At 36.6% G+C, this 23,802-nt stretch overlaps 1 protein-coding gene across 4 annotated transcripts in view; it reads left to right on the top strand.

Annotated features, from left to right (window-relative positions):
* anks1b (ankyrin repeat and sterile alpha motif domain containing 1B) overlaps positions 1-23,802 on the top strand; it is a 187,679-nt gene that overhangs the window by 95,742 nt on the left and 68,135 nt on the right. For all 4 annotated transcript variants that reach the window (XM_014473658.2, XM_023350596.1, XM_023350595.1 and 1 more), the window contains exons 12-13: positions 7,681-7,817; positions 21,177-21,363. In XM_014473658.2, the coding sequence (XP_014329144.2) occupies positions 7,681-7,817; positions 21,177-21,363 (324 nt within the window). The remainder of the gene's footprint in view (positions 1-7,680; positions 7,818-21,176; positions 21,364-23,802) is intronic.

Below are 23,802 nucleotides of genomic sequence, written 5' to 3'. Positions count from 1 at the left end.
GTTTTTCACAATTTTGCAATCGTGGAAATTTACAGACCCCTGCAACTTTTCGCACTAATGCATAATTGAGAATTTATTGAAATTTTTTTTCAAGGCGGCACTATTTATTTAATTTTACACTATTACTGTTTCCTCAGTCTTACTTGATGTCAAGTTGTAATTGATACGACTAGTAGCAAAAAGTCACATTTACTGTCATATATGTTTGTCATAAATATCTCTAGTGGCTCCACAAGATCAGTGATTTGATTTAAAATCAGATCAGTGTGAAAAGATGTTCAATATTATTTCATTCTAAGTACTTATTGACGCTAGTTATTAATATTTTAACAGTTTTTTAATGAGATTTATCAATATATACTGAACTGGCCCTTGGAAACATTCAAGATCTTGATCAAATAAAAATGAGTTTGACGATGTGACAGAAATATGTGCTTTGTCAAGGTTGTGTGTTTACAAAACTTTAGTCTGTAAAGATAATTGTGTCAGATGATGAACTGGCCAACACAAAACAGGGCATAATGCTAAGGATACGATACATTATTTCCAAACTTTTTGCAAACAAAACAAATAAAGTGTGCAGTGTATTGTTATGAGGCAGAAGGAATTCATCTGGAAGGCACTAAAGATAAACCTACAAATTTATTCCACTTCATAAAATAAACATCTGAGCCAGCCACAGTTCATGAAGCGGTGGTTTAAAGTTTCCAGCAGCTCCTCAACACTAGGTGAGATTATGCATGACAGGAATAAAAGCAAAAAAAAAAAGTACAATGTCTTAAGTGATTAAGTTTTTACATTGACATACATGTTAAACAACAAAAAACTTTTGATCAGAACTTCAATATTTGAAGTGAATATTTCCTGAAATGCCCCATATAAATGTTTCTGTGCTGGTGGAGGGTTTTCTGCAGGTATTGACATCAGCTTTATTGTCACAGCACTGCAGGCTGAGAGTCTGTACCTCTTCTCTGCCTCAACAATCAAAGCAGCTTTATTGTATTCTCTGTGCTCGCTGTGGCTCAGACCAGCAGCCTCTGAAGCAGCAGAGACCTGTTGTCTCTGCACTTTCTCAGCTTCTCAAACTTCTCCTACCTTGGATGCTGCAGTATTTATGGGAATGTTGCATCCCACTGCACCACACGTCCTCCCACTTCATAGCCTGTCACTCCTGAATGGGAATAAATGGAATTATATTCTTTGTAATGCTGCGCATATTGGGAGAGTTTTTAGCCTAATCCTCCAACTGCATGAGTTTTAAAGCAGTCATTAAGTGAATTAAGCAGGGATTATACTTGCTGCATGGAATGGATTTGTTTCAAACAAGAGGATCTGTTTCTGCCGCACTGCTTGTCTGCAGATGCCGTTAGCCCTAATTAACCACAATCTCTTCAATTATTTCACATACACAGAGTGTAATCTTTGCTGTACAAGTTAAGATTGTTGTGCATTTTTCAAAATGAAGCACATACAACCTTAAATAGACAAGTTGGCTTGGTGATGCATTTTTGTTTTCATCTCATTTTCACCAAGAATTGAATATCTTAGATAATATTTTTGAGTTGCAAATTTTTCTACTAGAGGTGTGCCGATTGATCGACCACCATCGGCCGATTTCTGTGAAAAAGTGTATGATCGGTGATCGCCGGTCACTGTCTCTTGTTGCTGATCACCTGCATCTCACTTCACAGCCTGCATGTGCAGCTCATCTGTGGCGAGAAATTATAACGCTCTGAGACTGAATGGGGAAGGTTGCGTGTTCCGCCGAAGAAATACCTCAGGGGTGAAGCATGTCAAAATGCATCAACACAACGAATCTAATATGACGTTAAAAAAACAAACATTTGACGGAGTTTGGCTACATTGAGGCTCACTGCAGGCAAAAAAAGGGAGATCCGGAGCAACCAGATAGCAGGTAAAGCAGCGCACAGCTACCAATACTCACCCGGAAGAGCATCACGGTCGGACAGCTAAACAAATAACCCGAAAAATAATTTAAGTCAACGAGCTAGCGGTGTAAGACGCTGGTTCTCTCGCTGTTGGACCGCCGCTACACGCTACAGGTAGTAATATTTCACAGATGGAGCATCGTTTCTGCTCCACCTGCAGTGAACTCTCACACCGAACGTCTGCTTAAAGCTGCAACAGATAAGAGATAAGATAAGATAAATCTTTATTGTCATTGTCACAAGGACAACGAAATTCAAAGGGTGCCATTAACAGGTAACTTAAACAAAGATTTTACATATGTATTAAAACTTTCACTATGTAATAACATGAGATAGATAATCTCTGAAAAATATCATTGCTGCCTCCTCCCTGTGTTCTGCATAATTACTCCGCTCAGGCACAACCAACCAATCAGAACCGGTATTAATCAGCTAGCCATGCTCTCAGAAGGTTTTGATTCAGTAACTCAGTATTGTTTATTTTGATGCAACCTGCATTTGACTCTGAATGAATATTTCTTTTTTCTTGACATTATTTGATATAGGCAGTGTTGTGAGATTTATTCGACTTATGCATAATCTATGGTACTGAGGACTACTGTTAAATATTATTTTACTGATTGCAGGTTTTTCAGTTCTCCTTTTGACTGAATAGTTGCTGTATTGTGCCTGCAAATATTTTGTAATCTATGTCTAAATTAGGTGAATTTATTGCCAGATCACGTAGCAGTATTTACACCTAAAGCAGAAAATGTACAGCCAATCCAGGTGATCGGCAAAGATCGGCCTCATGGGTGATCGTTATCAAAACCTTATTGGAGCATCCCTAATTTCTACTCATTGTAAATAAGTAGAAATATACCTGATTCAAAGGTATATTTTTCATTGTAGTTAAATGGTGACTTATATATTGAAAAAGCAGCATTAAGGAACCTTCTATATCTGTCCACATACATGAACCGTGTTTAATTCCTATCAGGAAGTCGTTGTTTTGAAGCAATTTAATTAGGTGTTAGCTTTGCAGTATACTGCCCCCTATGGGTTTGGCGTGTTTTAAACAACACTAAGGAGTGCTGTTTATGTAAGTTTATGTGGATGAAAACTTTTTTGAAACATATCCCATGTGTACAAAATTATATTTTAAATGACTTGATGGAGATATTTGGTAAAAAAAAAAAATTTGCAAACAAAATGTAAAAAAAAGAAAGACATTCTACGCCTCTACAGCACTCAGTCCAGGGCTCCCTGGAGCCATTTTTAGTCTAAGGAGGATTGATGATTACAAATACCTTAACATTTAAAAGTAAGATTCGGGTGTACATATTTACATGAAATCCCCAATTTCCCTCATTAATATTTGGTTAAATATGCTTTAGCTTATTGCATTTTAGCTACATTATTTTTATGGCAATAAGTTTCTAGTGAATTCTGGTTGAGTATTTGAGGATTTTCTCATTTTATCAAAACTTTCAACGTTTTAATACTGAGATTCACCAGAAGTGAGACCAAGACTATCCTTCCATCGCTGGAGTCTTTCTAAAAATCTTTTTTTCAAAGGTAAACATTTTCATTCAGGTCTTTGCAGTTGTTAGTAGTTAAAATGTTAATGAATAAAGACTCTACCACCCACATGAACTTTCTCTGGCCCTTCTCTGTGGTGGATAAAGCGGCGATGCTGCTGCTTCTCAGTTCATTTATCCCACTTTGGTCGACACTTGCGGCTCAGTCAGGCTAATGGCAGCTTGTAGTCGCTCTGGGCTCTGACATTAAAAGTGTTTGGGTCCATTGACTTGTCGGGAGAAAAAGCAATAAAGTGTTGTCTTCTCTGACAGCCAGAGGAAATCACTGTGGAGAACTGTTATGCACACAGCCAAACTCTCACACTTTTACTTTGTGTTTTTGCTTTGTTTTTAATTGCATTTCAATTAAGTGTAAACTTTTAATTATGTTGAGTTTGTTTCGGCTGTTTGCACTAATCTAAGTTTGGTTTAAAGTTTTTCTTAAACTTTTTGTAAATTTTCCTGACTTTAAATCATGTTTTTAGACTGTATATAGATGGAAAAAAGTGTGTTTTTTTTTCTTTTTCTTTTTGTTTTGCCTTGAACTTGATCAAGCGCCAACTGTAAGATGCAGAGAAGAGCTGTGTTTTGGCTCACATGCACAAAGAGTGAGCATGTAAAGTGTTAGAGCTGCACAGCAGCAGATCTGACAGCCTGAAGAACTCATCTCGACAGGATTCGTCTTGATGGGCACATATGAAGGCAGCATCTGATGAAACACTTGTCAGAACCAAATGCTCACAAACACACGGAAATGTTTGAGAAATATAAGCCTGAGCCATTTGAAGCTTTTGAATGTTTTACAGTTTACGAGGATGCATTCTGACACTTTGAAGCTTTCCTAGGAAAATTTGTATGGATATACTTAAAGAGAAGAGTTTTGTTAATTACTTGTAGCGGTTTGCAGAAGAATTTAAGGCTTACGTCTGTAGAAATCAGAGATGTTCAGCCTGTGAGTGAAATTCATTGTGTGAGCATCCAGACTGAGAATTTTCTCCAGGCATCATGTCTGGATGCCATCTAGATTTTTAGTATATTGGATGTAAGAAACTCAGTCAAAATGTCAGGTTTATGGAATGCAAAAGTTTTTAGCATAAACAGAATTTTTGCTAAACTTGTTAGCATAACTTCCATTGTTGTTTTGTTGTTGCTTTTGGTGTAGCGTTGTGCCTTTTTCATTTTGACAACCCTTCTGGGCCACCGTATAAATGAGTAAAGTTCATAAAACTCCCACTCAGAGAGCTGAACTTTATTTGAGGTTAAAACATTTTTAAAATATTTTTTTTTTACCAAGGATTACTGAATGCTCCAATTTAATCAAAAGGTGATGTTAGTTTTGTTGTGATCATACATGATGGGTGGCACGTTAAAGGAGGAAAGGTTTTCTTTGACAGGGTGTGTACACTTTTGAGATCCATGAACATGTTTTTATTTTTTGTCTGTTTGAAATAAATAAATGTATTACTTAGTGGAGGGATAACGTCTCTTGTCCAGCTCATAATTGTTTCTCTCTGAGGAGTTAGAAGTTATGTGCAACAAGCCATTCCTGCTGCTCTGCTTTGGTTTCTGATTGAGTTTTAAATTTTTTTTATTTTGAACACATTCCTCTACATGTTTTCTCACTGCTTCACACACACATACAGTATAAATCTATAGATAAAAACTGTATAGTTCCAAATGCTGACATAAACACACATTGTCGTTGGGGAGGAATGCGCGTTTTTCCCAGGAGTGAAAAACCTTGGCAGATCTGACGGAAATACAGTTGCACACACATAGATCCATCATCAAAAGCCTCAGTGTTGACAAGCTTATATATTCAACAGTAAAAGCTTCAATCTCTATATTTATCCCTCCGCTGCTTCCTTCCTTTTGTCTCGCTCACATGTTGCCAGTTTTTATTTTCTGTTCACACCCACATTAATCATTGATTCAGCCACAAGCAGATGCTGGATGATTGTCTGCCTACTTGTGGATCCTTGAGTGAAACCACTGCATTGGTTTGGATTTAATTTCAGTACACAGAGCAGATCACATCAGGACCACTTGCTTAGTTTGTCGTTATTCAGCGTTTTTGAGGACCTTTGAATTTAACCTTCATAGTAGGTGTGAAGAAGAAGAAGAAACCTTTGCTCTATAAAAAAGGGACAAAATGTTAAACTTTTCCGCAGAGAATGTAGACAAAGACCAGAATTCTGAAATGATGTTTTTCGAAGCAGAGGAATATCAGTTTTATTTATTTTGGAGCCATTCTTTTGATATTTTTGTAAACAAAAGTCAAACTTAACATGTATCATTCAGTTTCACAATCATTCCCTATTTTGTTTTGGCCCATCTCATAAAATCGCCATAAAAAGATTTCTTTTTGGAGGGATGAAATGACAAAATGTGAGAAATCCAAGCGGTGTCAATACTTCTGCCAGGGACTGTAAATAAACTTTATCCTTAAACTTGCATCAGATTTCTGAGGTGCTTTCACCGACAGCGATGTCGCTGTGTGTGAATCTTTGTAGCTGGCTATCAAACCATAATTGGATGATACTCTGACCTCTGATTGGGTCTTTGTTGGCAGGTAGCAGCTGACAGAAAGCTGCAATTATATTTGTGTATGTATGTCGCCACCTCTGCCAACAGTATTGCGACAAAGTAGATCGGTTTGTTTTTTGTGTTTTCCTGCCAATTTAAAGAGTCTCTGACTATTTTATCAGCAGTCTCTCCTGTCCTTCCCCATCTTCACTCTTATCCGCTGTTAAATGGCCGTACACTGGGGAAATTAGCTCCACAGTCATTGGCCACACACACACACACACACACACACACACAAACACGCACACACACACACACACACACACATGCAGTGTCTCTGTGTGTGTGAAAGACATCACTGTACTGGGCAGCACTCATATTCTCCTCCTGCGGTTGTTGCTATGGCTTTTCAAATTACAGAACATCTCCTCACCACAGCCTTATGCTACCATGCCTGTGATTGCTGGTGTAGTGGGTGGAAGTATGCAAGACGCTAAGTGTAGAACTGAACTCCTCGATTTTCTGTTCCGACCTGGTCCACAAAACACATCTCTGCTTTGCCAACACAACTGGTTCAGCTTCACTCTTACTCTTATTCAGAACTGATATATTCAGAGCAGAAACAACTGTTTTATAAATAATACAAAATAAACTTAATATGTGCAATATTTAGTTTTCAATTCCTTCAGTGTCAAATAAGCTCTTATGTTTCAAGGTGTGGAAAAAGATAATCTTTGCTCTCTTTGTCAAGTTCAAGAGTTCTCAAACTTGATGTCTAATTTTGTTTCTTCATTTATGAAACATGTATATATTAACTTTATTTGTTAGCACTTTCAAAGAGAAAATAAATACGCTATAATATTAAATCAACACAGTAATTAACATTAAATCAATCTTAAGCATAAGTGTTAGTTTATTTTGTTAAAATTAGTCATAAAATACTAATGGTGTGTTCACACCAAACGCGTTACGCGTGTCAAAAATGCATCCGCGCTTCAAATTACATTTTATTTCCAAGATGAAGAAAACTAAGGTTCATTTATGATTTGTTATTGTTAATACAATGCAATAATTTTCTCCTACTCATTTGCTTTTCTCCATATGGATAAATAGATCTGATTATCATCAGTAAAACACTGGAATACAATGTTTCCACCACAAGAAACCTGTATCTTGTATCTTGCAGCTAAATAATGTTAACAAGTGTGGGCATTAAGCCAACTTTCTTGAATTAAATTCTTAGTTCAAAGCCACAGAAAGCTGACAGGCTTACTTTAATCTTTATGTGAATATTTATTTGAATATCATCAACAAAGAAAAAATGGGGCCCAAAAGCTGCAGGCAAAGAGTAAGTAATATGGGGCCCAAAATATTATTTTTCAGTTTGTTTGTTTTTTTAATCGTTTCCGTTCATCATTAGTTGAATTCTTTAAAAGCTTGAAAGGTTTGGATGGATGCTGTTCCCCAAACAGCTGCAACTTAGGTTATATTTAGTAAATTAAAAATATTTAAAAGATTGAAAAATATTATAGACATCGACTACAGAACAATAATTTAGGACAATAAAATTGAAAAAGAAAAAAAACCTCCAAACAAATCTTTGCTTTGTCTCTGTGCCTGGCTTTGACTTTTTCTTTTGGTCCAAGGTCACTCGTCCCATGCAGCCGTGAGCGAGGAGGAGCACGGTAACCATGACAACTGCTCAACGGGCCCCACACCGGACTGCTCACCCCCTTCCCCTGACACGGCCCTGAAGAACATCGAGAGAGTCATCCGCCCACAGGTGAATGAGCGCTCACACACTAATGAATGCGTTGTAGGTCGCTTGATGCATTATTGAGCATCCCTGCATCCTCCCACAAGCAACTCATACACACACACACACACACACACACACACACACACACACACACACACACACACACACACACACACACACACACACACACACACACACACACACACAGACAGACAAGTAATGATATATTATTCCATCTGCATGAAGTTCGGTATCACTTCTAGAAGTCTGAAATATTATATCTGAAAACAAAAAACAAACAAAAGTTGCTTCAGTTCTAACTTATCTTGAAACATCTGCAATTATGGATGAACAACTGGCTGCTTAACGTGAGTTTTAAAGAAGCGGATGTGAGTGGTACAAGCATGCAGAACATCATCTGAGAAGCACAATCTGAACCTAATGCAGTTAGACAAACCCATTTAATGGCATATTACCAGCTATTAAAATGATATACTATTTATGTTTGTGTTTTATTGTGTTTGGGAGATTTTAGCAGAAAATTCCCAGCATCTGGAATATAAATCTAATAACAGATGCATGTTTATTATTTTACTACTTTGATAAATGTATTATTTTAACTTCTAAGAGTTTGTTTTGGTCAAATATTAAGTTTTTTGCAGTCAGTTACCGCCCTTGTGAAATATTAATCTCTGCGGATTTTATAGATTTAGTTTCTTGCTTTTCATTTTTTGTAAACCCATCCTTAGGCTTTCATCTCCATCTGAAAGGGTCACATTTTATAGGACATACAGTATGTAATCAGTTTTCCCCATTTCCTTTTGTTATGTTTGGGCTAGTAGCTTGACATTGTTAATCTCCTTGTGAAATACGCTGAAAAACTTGGAAAAAGCAAATGCAAGATTGAATAACATCCCCTGAACGACAAAATGCATACAGGACATTGAACTCATCAAAACATAGCATCTGCTAACTAAGTAGATAAATTATTTCTTTGAGTCTTCTCTATTAAAGAAGAGGAAATAAAAACAAATGTTGTCTAAGATCAGTAATTTGGAGACCTAACAAACAAGCACCCTACCAAGGTTTTAAAAGCACACTGTGGTGAGCCCGGTACTGTCACAGTTTTTAGAAGAATTGCATTTAAAAAAAGAGAAAATTCTGGCTTCATTCAGATTGGCATCATAACATTTACTCCAATTCTGACCAACATTCTTAACTATGCAGTTGTTTTGTAAATCATACAATTAGTGAAAGAAAATAGCTGACAGTTTCACTTTCCTACACATAGTAAGTCAGAGTTTTTTACTAGTCACAATAAAACTGTTGTATGCCATGTTTTCAGTCTTTATAAGTTTATCTACACTTATTTGTGTCTCATAATCATTCATATATGATAATAATTTGGTTTCCTTGGGAGAGATGTGTAGCTCCAAAACTTTTTTGTATCAGAAAAATGTTTTGAAATTACCTGCTTGAAAATTTCAGTTTAAACCGTCAAAATGTTTACGTTTCCTATGGCAGTTAGTAGCTTATTTTATGAAATAGTTATCCAATAAATGTAGTATAGGAAAATATATAGAGTAGGAAAATATATAGAATGATCCAGAGGGAAATGAACTTGCATGAAAGCATAAAGCTGAGCAAAAGATACAATGTGTTGAAGCAAATTCTAAATATTTTTGTCCAGCATATATCACTGCTGCTGCTTTATTCGGCTCATGCGACTGCAGAGTAGATTGCCGAGTTGTTTCCGATCATGAATAACTCATTTGAAACTCAGCAATTTAAGTGCAACAAGTCAGCCTCATTAGTGACTCCAGTTAAATTTATTCCTCTCACTCCTGACTCTGAGTTGATAGTATCATATACCGAGGAGCTTCACGGATGTTTCACACCTTGATAATTAAAGGCAGTTGTTTTCTCACTGAGATGATGATGTGACGTAATACAAAAAAAAATAAAAGTCCAACTCCACTCCCTGTTCACTGCAGGGAGTCATAATCAGACTGTTAAACACTGGAGCCTGATAAATAAACTTTAATGAGCTGCTTGAGATTGATGCAGAAATGATGATGGTTTTAATTATTAAGGAAGTCACTTATATTTTTTAAACAATTTGAATAGTTTCTTACCTCAAAAAGCCACATTTTTCCCGTCATATCATTTACTCTGCCATATTTAAAAACCAACAGTTTGTATGTTCACTAAAGATGCACCGATTCCGTGTCACTATCCGTATCGTTTTCGATTTTTAAGAACATTCTAGATCAGGAAACAATTATAATGATGATAGATTATTATGTGTCTGATCCATAAGATCAGATCTATTCAGTCTAATTCTGTTTTATTATTCACTTTACATTATATTTTTAATTCTTAATCACACTTTCTGAACCATTGAAAAGAAGATTTGTTGCAGTTTTGTTTAACCAAGTTAGTCAACATATTGTTTTTGTCCGTTTCAGTTTCTTTATTATTTATTTTACATTGGCTGTTATACTCCTAATTGCGCTGACTAAACAATATAAAGTTGTTTTTAAATGTTTGACCAAACTTTAAAGTTTCCCTTTAATTTATTTGATTTATCAAATAAATTTCTAATTCAGTAAAAATTTTTCTGTGTTTGAAAAAGAAATGGTTTAAGACAATTCAGTGCTGTTTTTATGTATCGGATCGGTATCGGCCGATATTAAACCTCAGATTTCAGTATCAATATCGGAAGAGAAAAAGTGTATTGCTAATATAGCATCTCTAATTCCTCTTTAACATCCTTTTTTTTTCTTCCATTGCTCCTTCTCTCTTGAGTACATGTGAACTAGTTGTGGGACAAATGTGAAATGTTACACCTAATATTTGCGGATCAGTCAATTAAGACAACTTATAGGTGGAATTATGGTAAAATTACATCTAAAATTGTTGCACTCAATTATTTTCAAGAGGAAATTTTAGGTTTGTGATGTAATATTGACATGAAGGAGCTTGTTAAAATGAACCACTTTCCTCATCTTGAGTAAATCGTTTAAATTTCCCAATAAGCTCCACCTTCTCCTCTCATCTGTTGTTCTCCCACCGGGACCTAACTTTGGCATGTGAACTAATGTGTGCAGAGGGATCACACGCTGTGCCCAGCAGGCCGCTGTTCGGCTTGAAGTGTGCATAATCAAGAAGCACCACAGTTCAGTTTTATAGCTCATAATTAATACTCCAGAATTCATTTCATCTGGTTTTAGTGCTCCCGCTGGCAATTTCTCCACTTCATAGTTTCAGCAAATGCAACTCACAGATAAGAAAACAAGAGCTTCTGTATTTATTTGGATGCATAGAATGTATCACTGTAGTGTAGTAGCAACCTTCTGGCTTTAATATAAATATTGATAAGGTGCTGTAAGACCGGCAGTAAAAATCCAGATTTCATAGCAGCTTCTAAACAGGATGACTTTTTAATGAAGATTTGATTCAATTGTTTGCTCATAGTCAGATTTAAGTACTCATAATGCAGGAGATAACACTGAGTTTCTCAGACCTTAAATCCTTTTGCAAGAACACCTCCTAATTTAGTAACTACCTGTGAGCAGTCGTATTTTGTTTTATTGACGGTACTGACCGAGATTTGAACCGGGCTCAGACCTTTGATCAGATATCACATCTGGAACTGGGTTGTTAGATGTTTGGGTTAGAAGCTTTACGACCTCTGTTGTTTTTCCTGACTGCCCCCTTGCCTGTTCTTCTTTGACAATAAAAACAGGAGCTCATGTGAGAGCAGATCAGAACGCTCTGCAAAATGCTCGGAGGAGAAGTTTGGTAGAGCCTTCCCTTTTGCAAAAGCGCCACGTAAAATTCATATACGTTGTCTGTGGTTCTTTCTTTTATTTAGGTTCGAAAGGAAAATACCTATCACGGTTTTCCCTAAAAGCTGTCGTATTTTAAGACTGAGAGCAAAACCCAGCAAAATTGAGAGAACACCAGCCACTGACTTTAAAAGCAAACATGATCACACAGGCTGTATTGCCGCGGTCCAGATTCTTCATGTTTTGCTCACTTTTATGTCTTTATCCTTTGCCTCCTGTCCAAACTGTCAACTGTACTTGTTAGATCTCCAAAGGCTCACACTCTGAGCCCGCTTGAATGTGAGACGCTGAGTTGAAAGACATAGAAAGAGCAGAGGGCCTTAGATGACTGCACAACATCATGGGGTTATCAGCCTCATGCCCACTGGCTCTGTGTCCTACTTTGCTGGCTGTGTGAATCATTTGAAAGGAAAAACCCTTTTTCTTTGCTCATGATGCAGTTTCTGATTACAGGGAGCACATGATGAAACTCGTGTCCTCTATCGTCTAATAAGATGCCAAAATCAATTTACATTTTAATGTGTGAAAATCTTGATCTTCAAAAAAAAGTTGCAGCATTAATTTTTTTCCAGTTTTGTTGGGTTAAAAATACAGTTTTTAAAACTTTTATTATCAAATATCTTCAAAACGCCTTTGAAAGTTGTAGAAGAAGACTGGATAGATTGAATAAAAGTAATTGTAATTATATCAAGTTAGAGGGGCTAAATTATGGACTCAGATCTCACTGTAAGGACTACAAATCTTTTTTGTCCTTAAGATTTCCTGAAACAAAGTGCTGCTTATGGGAGGGATCTCTGGACTTGTTAACTTCACAATCTAGTTTGGTTAGAAAACATAATTATTATGTCGTTTAGTCACTGATTTGCAAACTTATACGGGAATCTTTAAAGGAAACAAGCTAAAGTGGCATTTTTTTTGTTGCCTTTATTTCAATGTTTTTCATCATAACATTGAAAATCAGCTTCATAATCATGTCTGACATGAAGTACTAGCATCTGAAACACACATTTCCTTACTTATTTATGCTTTTATTCTACTTTTATTGTGTCTTCTGTCTCCTGAAAGAGGGAATCGGCAATGCACAACCGGTAACTATTTAAATTTGGCTGATTGTCAAAGATGAAATCATTCAGTGGGTTCGCTAATGCAGATAAGATCCTGACTGCCGCTAAAAAAAAGTTTGAAAAAAGTCTCAAACTATCTTTTTAAATGTAGTCCATAAGGTTATGTTGGTATAAAATCTAATATATTCTTTAGTAAAGGATGAAGTGAGGAAAAAATATATAACAACCTAAATAAATAAATAGTATTCTAGTTGAATACTTGGAATCAGATTTGACTTATGAGGGAGATGAATCAAAAGTATAGCTGCAGCACCATTTAAGTCAATTTGTGTCTTTAATAAAGAAGAGTGTTTAATCTTGCTTGTAGATTTATACTGCAGTCTGTAGTGCACACTTTAGAAGGAAGTAGCTACATAAGCATTGCCACGTAAGAGCAGACCCGGTGGTGGTGTGATTGAGTGGATAAGCCCCTCTGATGCGTGAATGCTGAGATGCACACACTCCAGTGGAGTGGAGATAAGGCACAACAGCTACAGACCCATCCTGAGGGGCAAAGATAAGATATTTGTGCAGGGGATCTACCAACACAGACCACTGCATGTAACACAGGAGTCACATAAATTTTAACTTTACCCAACTGCATTATATGTCGGTTATTTATTTCATCAAGTTAAAACGAGTCTTTCTAAAAACTGAACGTGCCAAGTTGGTGACTTCTGGTTAGGGTTATCCAAATAAACTTTTGAATATTTGAATGCGCTCCACACTTTAAGATTTGTGTTTGTAAAAAATAAAATACCTTTTACTTTTACTGTTGTTGGTCCTAGGATTAAAATCCCAGTAGTGCCCATAAAACGAACTTTGTAGTTGTAGTGTTTCCAACTGTCTGAATACTTTGCATCAGAATCACCTTTATTGGCTAAGATTGTGTGCACAAACAAGAAATTTGTTTGAATGCAGACATTAAAACATTAAATATAAATAAACAGTACAGACATGAATGTGTCCAGGATGTGTGGGGTCTGCAGAGATGTTAGCTTATGACCTTTTACAATCCCTGAATGGAGAACGGGTCTAATAGTCTGTTTGGCTTGTGTCTCCTAATTATTTTTTTAAATGTAACATTTCCTACGTTTCAGGACATTCAGGAGTTAATTTAATACTCCAGTCTACACTCATCTAGTGATATTCTTTCACTTAACATTTTCAGTGTGTTTTTCAGATTTATTTGGAGTATTATTTTCCATGTGGGTGTAAGGAGACCTTTTTTGTGTTTGTGTGCACAATTAAAAACAATCTGCTTTCCCAGCCTTTGCCCCCCATGAGGAAAGGCCGGGATCGTACGCAGCTAATTGAACAGACTAATGCTGAAAGCTCTCCAGTGGGAGTTAGACTTCTGAGCTGTTTTTTGGCATTTCCCACCCGTATTAAAGGATTTGCGAGTAGCATTTTGATGATTTCAACAAGCCAGGGGGCCTCAAACACATCATTAGTTTTGAGCTGAGAGATTTGGTAGCCTCAGCCGGCCTCTGTGCTGCATTTTGAAATGTGGAGGGAAAACAGCTTCAATGCTTGATTGGAGATAAATCAAGCATATAAAAGATAAGATAAAAAGTATTCACCACATTTTTTTTTTTTTTTGGCTTTTCGGTCCAAACTTTAATGTCCAAGTAAAAACACTTCTACAAAATAATCACAATTAAATAAAAAAGTAAAACATTAAATAGTTGATTGCATAAATATTCATCCATTTAAAGTGACGTGTCCACACTCTGCTGTAATTTTAGGCAAAGATATTGATTTAAAGGGGGTGAATATTTATGCAATTACTATTTTTGTAAAAACAGTTTTGAGTTTTCTGTAAACTTATCAAAAAGCCTAATTTTGTTGTTGATGATTGATTTGTAAAAGCAATAAAAAGGTTAATAAAGGAGATGAATTGTTTTTACTAGCAATGTAAAAGCAAAATACCAAATACTACCTGATGAAAAATGAGGAATAATTTTGTAAGAGTAAAGGGAATTAGCAATTAAATTATTTGAGTGTTTAAACGATGAGAATATAGCAATTTCTTATGGTACCAAATGAATCTTATAAACTCAGGTACAGTTTTCTTATTTTTTAAATGAATAAATCTATAAAAGGGACGTATTTGTTCTGATTTTAAGCATAAATCCTTCGGTATGGGAATGCTCTTATGTGTATTTTATTGCAAAAAACAACCTGATTTCTACAGAATGCAGCCAAAAAAAGGAACACGATGACTGGGATTACTGGGCAAAATGAGACCAAAATACACCATCTTGTTTCCCGCAGTCATAATGTTGGTCATAATGAATGACTTGGGTAGTCGGAGACTAGTTTTCATGAGTGATTCAAAGTTATTTTCAGTCAGTATGGGGGAATTTACAAAGTGGATTTATGTAAAAGCAACACAAACTGTTTTGAAGTATATGAACTGATTTTTCTATTCAAACCAAAAGAAAAATCTGGTTGTATTAAAGTTTATTTTATCGTTGGTAACTGAATTAATAATGTTGGTAGTAAGTGCTTTTTTCATAAAAATAAACTAAGGGAACATTTTGGATCGTGGTTCAAAGATCAGAATGTTTTTTGATTAGTTGAGAGGTGAGAATATATCAGGTGATTACACTTCACTGATTTTGCATTTAGTGAGGGTGTTAAGAGAAATTGTGGCATATGAGTGGACAAAGTTACTTGATGCAATATCAATCAACACAGCAAAATGAAACTTGATAAATGTCCGTGTCTTTGCATGTTTTTTGTGGTTGTGTCAGAACAGAAATTAAGGATACGGACAGAAAACAAACAGCCTGACAACAAAAGACATGAATAACAATTCATATTCAACCTAATTAATTTTAATATAATCAGTCGGGAAGTTGCCCCGTCATCTAAAAATATCAATTACAGCCATAACCAAGAACATAATTACCTTTCAGTCTCCGACTCGTGTTGTTTTACAGCTGGCATCAAAGGGGAAGTAATGGCAACAGCATTGATTTAAAGTAAAAGTGTCTTTTAGAGCTGCAAGATAAATCATGTTTCTACAAATATCTGAACCACTGATCAGCGTAATTTTATGGCAATAATTACGTTCTTTATACGTCAGCAACAGTTGCTTTGCTTCATTTTTCCTCTATCTTTTTCAAGTCGGTGTTAATTGAGATTTTGAAGGTGTGTGAAATTTATTAACACCCAGACTCATTAGAAAGACGTTAGACATGTTTTCCCCCAGCGGATGCTGTTCCAGCTGAGGAAAAAGGTTTCTTCTGAGCCTGATCTGTGTGTGTTCTGCCTCTGCATCTGTGTCTAAGCTCATTAATCCCCTTCCAATCGGCTGTGACATGTTCATTAGCCTGCTGCCCGTTCGCATTGTTAATGCCAGGCTTTCCAATGTTTTCTGGTGTATACATGTGTAGTTTAATAAGCTCGAGTCCAGAAAGAAGATGTAGAGGCCAAGTGCACAGACAAGGCTGATGAGTGCTGTAATAAAGAGAAGTTGAAGTTGCAATTGAACTCGTTAAACATCTCGGAGGAAAAACCCCGGAGTGTTGAGCTCCTGCTGAAACGTGGCAGGAAACAGCAGCGGAGTCACCGGGTTGGATGATGTTTTGATTTCAAAGTGAACATCACAGAGTGTATTAATGATCAATTCATTCTTTTCTAATAACTCTTCATTTGCATCTGATCATTAATTCTTCAGATGTCATAGAGCTTCATGATATAAATCATATTTGCAAAACTATCTGGAAACCTTCAGCTTCACATTTTGTGACGTTCCAACCACAAACTTTCATTTATTTTCATTTATTCTACTTTCATTTATTTATTTTTTTTGCGATAGACATAACTGTACTTTGGAAACATGATGTGACATACAGTAAATGTGAAGTGCAATGAAAATGAGTATTACCCCCTGAGTCTGGACTTTAACTAGGCCATTCTAACACATCAATATGATCTAATCCGTTCCTGTGTATCTCTGATTGTTGGTTTGTGGTTGTTATCCTGCTGGAAGGTGAGGTTTTTTTTATTGCCCTTTTTGGGCATCTAACATGTTTTCTTCCTGTTTTTACCCCCAATATACTGCAAAAACACAAAACTTTACTCAGTATTTTTGATATAGTTTCTAGTTCAAATATCCTACTCCTTGAAATAAGACAAAACTAACTTATAAGCAACTTTTCAACAAGATATAGGAGCTTGTTGTAAGTCAAAAGTTTCTTAATATTGATGAAAAACTACTTATTTCATTCATTGTTGTTATAACAAGACATTTTTCCCATGTTATGAGTGAAATAATCTGTCAATGGAACCGGTACTTTTTTTGTCAATATTAAGGAAATTATTCACTTAAAACCCCTATTTGTTGCTGAAAAGTTATTGATGACTTAGTTTTGTCTTATTTCAAGTGTAGTAAAATATTTGAACAAGAAACTAGACCAAAAATACTTGGTAATCTTTTGTTTTTGCAGTTCAAATGTTGCCATCATTTTCAATAAGGTTCCCCCTCACCTACTGAAGAAAAGCACCCACAGCATGATGCTGACATCACCATGTTTCCCCCATGCGGATGGTGCATTCAGGATGATGTACAGTTTTGCCTGAAAGGCAAAAGTTCAACTTTGACTCTTCTGACTTGAACACCTTCTTTCTTGTCTCCTGATTGTAGCAAACTTAAGTAATTTTCTACTTCTCCTATGTTGCATTACATGATATATCAATATTTGTGGCTGTTCCTTAACAAAATGTGACAAAGCTCAAAGGGTGGGAATACCTTTGAAAGGGTACTGCGTCTGTGTTTCCTTTGGTAAACCGAGTAAAGTCCAATAAAAGATTAATGGAATAAAATCCTGTTTTTGACAGCAGGCTTGTGTATCCTCCTCCTCTCTGCCCACTCAGGGTGATTCCCCATTGGCCTCATATATCATTGTCATTATTCCCTGATGCCTCTCTGCATTGTTGGACTCTTGTCTAGTTGATGCATTGGACCTTTAAACATCCCTGCTCTCCCGTTGGTTGTTGCTGCAGAAGTGTTATTTTCCAAGAGGGACAGAGAGTTGTAAAATAAAAAAAGTGGAGTTTATTGCTGTGCTGTTTACTGGAACATCAAGCTGTCTTTGATTTGTCTCTGTGTTCTTGTATTACATTTTAAGTGTTTTGATTTATGGCAGATGACAGACTGGAATTGCAGTATGAGGTGTTGTTGTGAATTTTCAATTATTTTGAGCTCTGTGCTGTTTGTGGGTCATGTTTTTGAATTTATCCGTCTCTTGTGAAGATTGTAGAGATTATAAGATAAGGATGAGTGTTGTTTGGTGCAACCTAGTATCACTTTGCTGCTTTCCTTTATTAAAGGAGGATTATTGACAACTGACTAGAAGCGACTCAAGTTACTAGCCAGTTTTTCAGCGCATCTCTGTTGAAGAAAAACAATGTTTTAATTATGGTCGAACCTATTTAGGATTTAGATATTTTTATCTGTACCCGTTTTCTGGACAATGACAGATGCCTGGTAATTCTTTCTAGAAACCGACACGTCTTCAGCGGTCAGTCTCAGGCCAAACATTACTTAGGCTAAAGACTTTATATTAAATTTTATATAACTTTATGTTGTTAAAGGAAAATTACATGCAGTGTTTTCACTTCATTTTTAATTTTTTATTCACATTTGTCTCAGTTCCTCGTTTGTTTGTCAAAGATGGAAAGTCAAACAATGATTGGGAGAAAATCCATTTCACTTTGGGCTGATTGTTCAACACTGGTTAAAGTTAAACTCCGACTGATTGAAGGAGCACTGCAAGAGTCATGTCTGAATTTATCAAGTACATTAAGTGTGCTATTACCAAAGCAGACAAAAAAGAAGTTCAACTAAACTGAAAAACAACTTCACTGCAACTTACAGGAAGTTAAGCCTTTAATTAATCTTACAGCACAAGGAATAATGTTCATTTGTTTGGTTCTATCAGCTACTGTTTGTGACTTCTTCTCTTTTCCTAGTGGAGTGTTTTCTTCTGCTGAGATGTTAACAGTTCATAAATCATATTTCCTTCAGCCAGTTTCTTACAGTTCAGGCACAAACATCAACTCTTCATACCGTCTGTTTGTCTTTTATTTCTTTTCTTTTCCAGGCTTATTCCTATCGGTTTTTCATGCCCTGATGCTTTGATGTCTACCTGGATGTTTCCCCTGTCAGAATCTTTCTTTGCTGTTTCCTTCTTTTTCAAAATGATAAACACCTTCTGCAGCTCTCCGTGAGGATTTCACTTCCACAAAGATTTTTATAATCCTTTCCCGTGAAGGCCTTCAATTGCTTTTTTAACTGCTGCCCCTTTTTAATACTTGTATTTGTTTTAGAAAAGCAATTCTTTGACTTAACCTGGAAACTGTGCCATCACAAAACCAACTTTCAGCTGTTGAAAGAGAAAGCTTTGTTTCTTATCTGTGATTTCAGATTTTATAGCCAGTTAAACCGATTTATGGTAGCTTGAAAAGCAAATAATCCAGCCCAAACAGTCAAACACAACAATCTGCTGTGTGATAGATTTTAATATAAGACTGTCCATAAATCTAGAAAATGTTTTCTTAATGATATTACTCCACTTTTTCATTTCTTTTTCCTCCTAATCACTGTAAACCATCTTCTTCTCAATCTTTTTATCTGTTCGCCATTAATTCTTCAAGTGTCTGCCCTTCATATCAATAACGCTCATCCCCCGTTTCTCTCCCGCTCTTCAGCTTTCAGTATCTTCTTTTCAGATTTGTCACTGTCCCTGGGTCATCCACTTTGCTGTGGTTTTTAAGTTTCAGTCCATCTAAATGTCCTATTTTAAACAGTTCTAGTAGAAGAGCGTCCTCTCCTGATCCTGTCTCCATTTTCTCTCCTCCCTCGAGTCACAAAAGAGACCCTGAAGGTCTCGTGAAGGTTGTTGGATTTCCGTCTTTAAATGTTTCAGAGTTTTTATTTTTCCGTGGTGGTTTAGCATATTGATTCGTGACACACGCGCCAGCAGGGTTTTAACTGCAAGAGCTGTTTTTTAAGGCACAGCAGCAGGTTCTTGGGAGCTGCAAATACTTCATTATGTAAGACGTGTTTACCAGATGCCAATTTTATTTGTCTTCATCTTTGCTGCTGCTTTCTCTGATGTAAATTAGATCTGAGCTGTTAGCGCATTTTCGCTTCCTTGTTTTCAGTCATTTCATCTCGTGTTCTTCATCTTTTTCATAAAGCACAAATATTGAGATTCTCAAACAATTTAACTTGAGTAGAGACATTTTGCATGAAAGATCTCTTAGTATCTACATTTCAGAAAGTTTACTTGAGCTGATGTTTGATACCAGAAATACTTTTTGTTACCTAACAGTTATTAAAATTTCATAACTTTTTAAAGTCTACTGGAGTATTGAATTTCAGCTGTTTACGACCAAAGTACAATGGTTAAATGGCTTTCAGAGAGCTGCTAAAGCAAGTTAATGAAGTCCTTTCCCACTGCCGGCTGCCGGTTTCGCTTCACTGCTTTAAGAACTACAACATATCCACAAAACTGGAGGTAGATTCAGGGGAGTAACCTTCAAGAAGATAAACCTGTAAGCTGTGACAACATGAGAGATTACATTATGCCATTTCCTGCAGGCTCTGGTGGACCAGTTTGTGGTAACTTTGAGATAATTAGGCCACTTTATTATCTTTGGCTGGCGTTCATAAGGCGGCTGATATTGCTTGACTGAAAATGAACTTCTGCTTGTCTTGCGGATGAGTAAAATAGATTAAAATCACCTTAATGTCAACACAGGGCTAATAATCTAAATGCAGACTCCATTTATATCTAGTTTAAGCAAATTGCACCAGAACCACATTGTTTTTGTAGTCCTCAATGTCATGCTGAGGGAATTGAGGGAACATTTTTTGTTTTCCTCCTGTTGAGCATGTCGATATTTGTTTGGCAGGGTTTCCCTCAGTGTATTATAAACCTGGCAGGCCACCAGGCTTTACCTGTGCCCCCACCAGGCTTAGCATTGTTAATTTATTTTAGTTTTTTTTAAATTATTGCCTTTTTTAAAGACTTTATAGTTGTTTAGGTATTAATCTTCCAGTCTTCCAATAACGCATAACTATCAAGTGATATTTTAAAATTTCCTGTCAACTATAAAGATGTTTTACCTCAGAAGCATGTCGGGCAGCTGGATGACTAACCTAGCGCCCCGAGCAACGGGTTTAGCAAGTTTTCATTCTCATGTTAGAAAACATCCAGTTGTGCTCTAAAATTGTATATATGCACCCAAATATCATTTACTCTTTTGCTCAAAATACTGCGGATAGGCCTGGTGGAGGCAAATATTTGGTTCCTGTTTAACGTTTTCAGAGCAGCAAGGAGTTAGGTTTTAATATGTAGCGTATTGTTTCATCTCACTAGACCTGGTCTTTGTTCTTCTTTTTTATTCAGCCCAAGCAGCGCACGTCCCTGTCTTCCTCTCTGGATGTCCAGAGGCCAGTCAACCACAGCTGCGAACCCAGTGAGGTGAGCTCGTCTCTGGGCTACGCCAGCTTCAGCACCAGCCCTCCTGCCAGCCCCCCCCTCAGTCCCAACCAGGAGGACTCTGCAGGCTCCAACGACGACTGTCAGCTCACAGGTAGAGCCCTGGTGTTGATATTTCAAACTAAATGACCACTGTTTTGAGAAGAAAAAACATTAAAACCTACAAATGCAGTGTTTATCCATCTGCTGACTCAGTTATAGGTGGTTTTAGCTCAATAGTTTATATGACTTTTGGCTTTAAAGGGTGAAAAACATATTTTTTCGTCACTGATGTTCTTTTTTTGCTGCATCTTTGTTGCCAGACAAAGCACAGAAGATAATCGCTTTTGCCCCTGGGACCAAATGAGATCTTATTCCCTTTGCCCTTGGTGTCAAGGAATTGAAATCATATTTCTGCTCCTGTCACACAGGAGGGTAAACCCAAGAGGTAGACGAACACCTTATAGGCAGAAGTCAGATCTCTGGAAAAAGACTGTTGGCCTCAGATGGACTGAGGAGGCAGAAAGCTTTCCATTCAGACTGGATAGGACAGCAGAATTACAGATTATTTTTTAGAGTGATCCAAAGTAATAGAAAATTGGCATCATTTGGTTCTTGAAGTAAAAAAACCAAAAACTATTCACTGCATTCACAAGTTAAGTTGGTTTTATCTAATCTTAGGAAGTAAACGTTATTTAATTGAGATACCTTGTATTTTTATTAAAATCAACCATTCAAATTCAAAACTTATTTGTAGATATGAGAAAATATTGGCTTCATATCTCAAGAAAACACGTTTTGCAATGGCAAGATAATTAAATATTTTCTTTTGAAATAACATCTTGCATTCACCATGTTCTGCCTGTCATTAAAATGAGTTTGACTCATTTTCCTGTTGACACTATTCAGCTTTAGCAATTAGTTAACTTAAATTAATATGTATAATATTAGCTCATTTACTGGTGCTAGCTAACACTAGCTGCTATGCTAATAATATGTTATATTCCAACAGTAGTTGATTGTACTTTTTTGTGCTTGAAAGTCCTATTTTAGAAATACAAGAAATCACAATTTAATTGGAACAGAGACATTTCTTCTCTCTGTGCAAATTTTACAAGAAATCATTGTAATTTTTTGGATACTTAAAATAAGTTTTAAAATGTTCAGTGTGCTGCATGTTATGTCCAGTGTGTACTTTGTGGCTAAAGTAATTTTTTCTTAACAAATTAACAGCTACCTGTTTGACTGTAGCTCTTGTAAATCAGTTTGTAAAAATCTGTGCAGCTGATAATTAGATAAGATCATTGCTCTCCAAAGGGAAACTTCTCTACATATCTTAAAATCAAGGTTTCAAAACATCAGCAGAAAAAGTTACTTTGGTTCAGTGGGGAGTCCTTTTTACTGTCATAGCAGATAAAGTGTTGTTGGTTTCATCTAATAATGCTTGTTCTCCCCTGCTGAGTTTCGGAGTTTCATCTCCAAATGGAATAGAAGCAGTAATGAAATGAGGTGGTTTCACCAACAGTTTAACGATTAAGTTGCTCACAGACACTTTATTAAAGAAGCAAATAATAAAAACAAACAGATTTCCTTTCTGCTCGCTGCTTCTCTGTCAGATTTACTTCTGACCTTCATGGCATTAATGTCATTTCCTTGTCAAGCTGCTTGTGTTACCATAGCAGTGGGACTCTTTGTTGTCATGGCGAAGCAGTGGCCTTGGTTACACTCATTAACCAGTGACGTAATCATTAGTACTTCCGTCTCTCACCTGGCTTTCAGTCCAGCTGTCCCTCACACACACACGCGCGCGCCCACACACAGCCCTACCAGGCACAGTGGAGTGATAGCAGGAGAGAGGGTGTGTGTGTGTGTGTGCTTGTTTCATCCTGCTGCAGTTCAGAAACCCTGCTGGACTTTGATCGGTGTGGAGCCTGAAATGAAAAAATAAATAAATAAACCCACACCATCAATCCACAGGTGTGTGTGTGTGCAGCAAACACACGCCGACTTAAAAAGAGTGAAACCCTGAGACATTTTCTGCTTTTATTCCCATTGAAGTGCTGCAGGAGTAGTGGTGTAGCAACGAGTCGTTTCCCTCTTGAAACGTCCGCCTTGGCTTGATGATGATTTCTTCTGAGGAACTAATGTTGCTCAAAGTCAAACATTTCCTGTTTTGACTTTCAACACCTTCCCTATGTTTTCCATAGGAACATATTAGAAAGAATTACTCCCTAAGTCCCACTTGAGCAGCTCTTAATCCCTTGTAACCTGTAATAGCATTAATGTGTCTTTGGTGTTTTGTTCTGTATGCAGTGAATGGGATTTTTGAATATGCTAATCTGGCTCTGCTTACATCGAAGCGTCCCAACAGAGTTTCCTACCATGATGGAAAGAGCAAAGCAAAGTAAAATAATGATGTGCACTTTCGGTGAGAATCAGAACTGCAGCATCTTAGTCATTTTTGATTTTTGCAGTTGTGTCCAGCACAGATGATTGGAATATTGTAGGAGAGCAAGATGGTTGAAAAAAAAATGCATGAGAAATAAGACATGCC

This window comes from Xiphophorus maculatus, chromosome 17 (assembly GCF_002775205.1).
Source record: "Xiphophorus maculatus strain JP 163 A chromosome 17, X_maculatus-5.0-male, whole genome shotgun sequence".
NCBI lineage: Eukaryota > Metazoa > Chordata > Actinopteri > Cyprinodontiformes > Poeciliidae > Xiphophorus > Xiphophorus maculatus.
The sequence above is the reverse complement of the archived record's forward strand: the minus strand, read 5'-3'. Positions and strand labels throughout refer to the sequence as shown.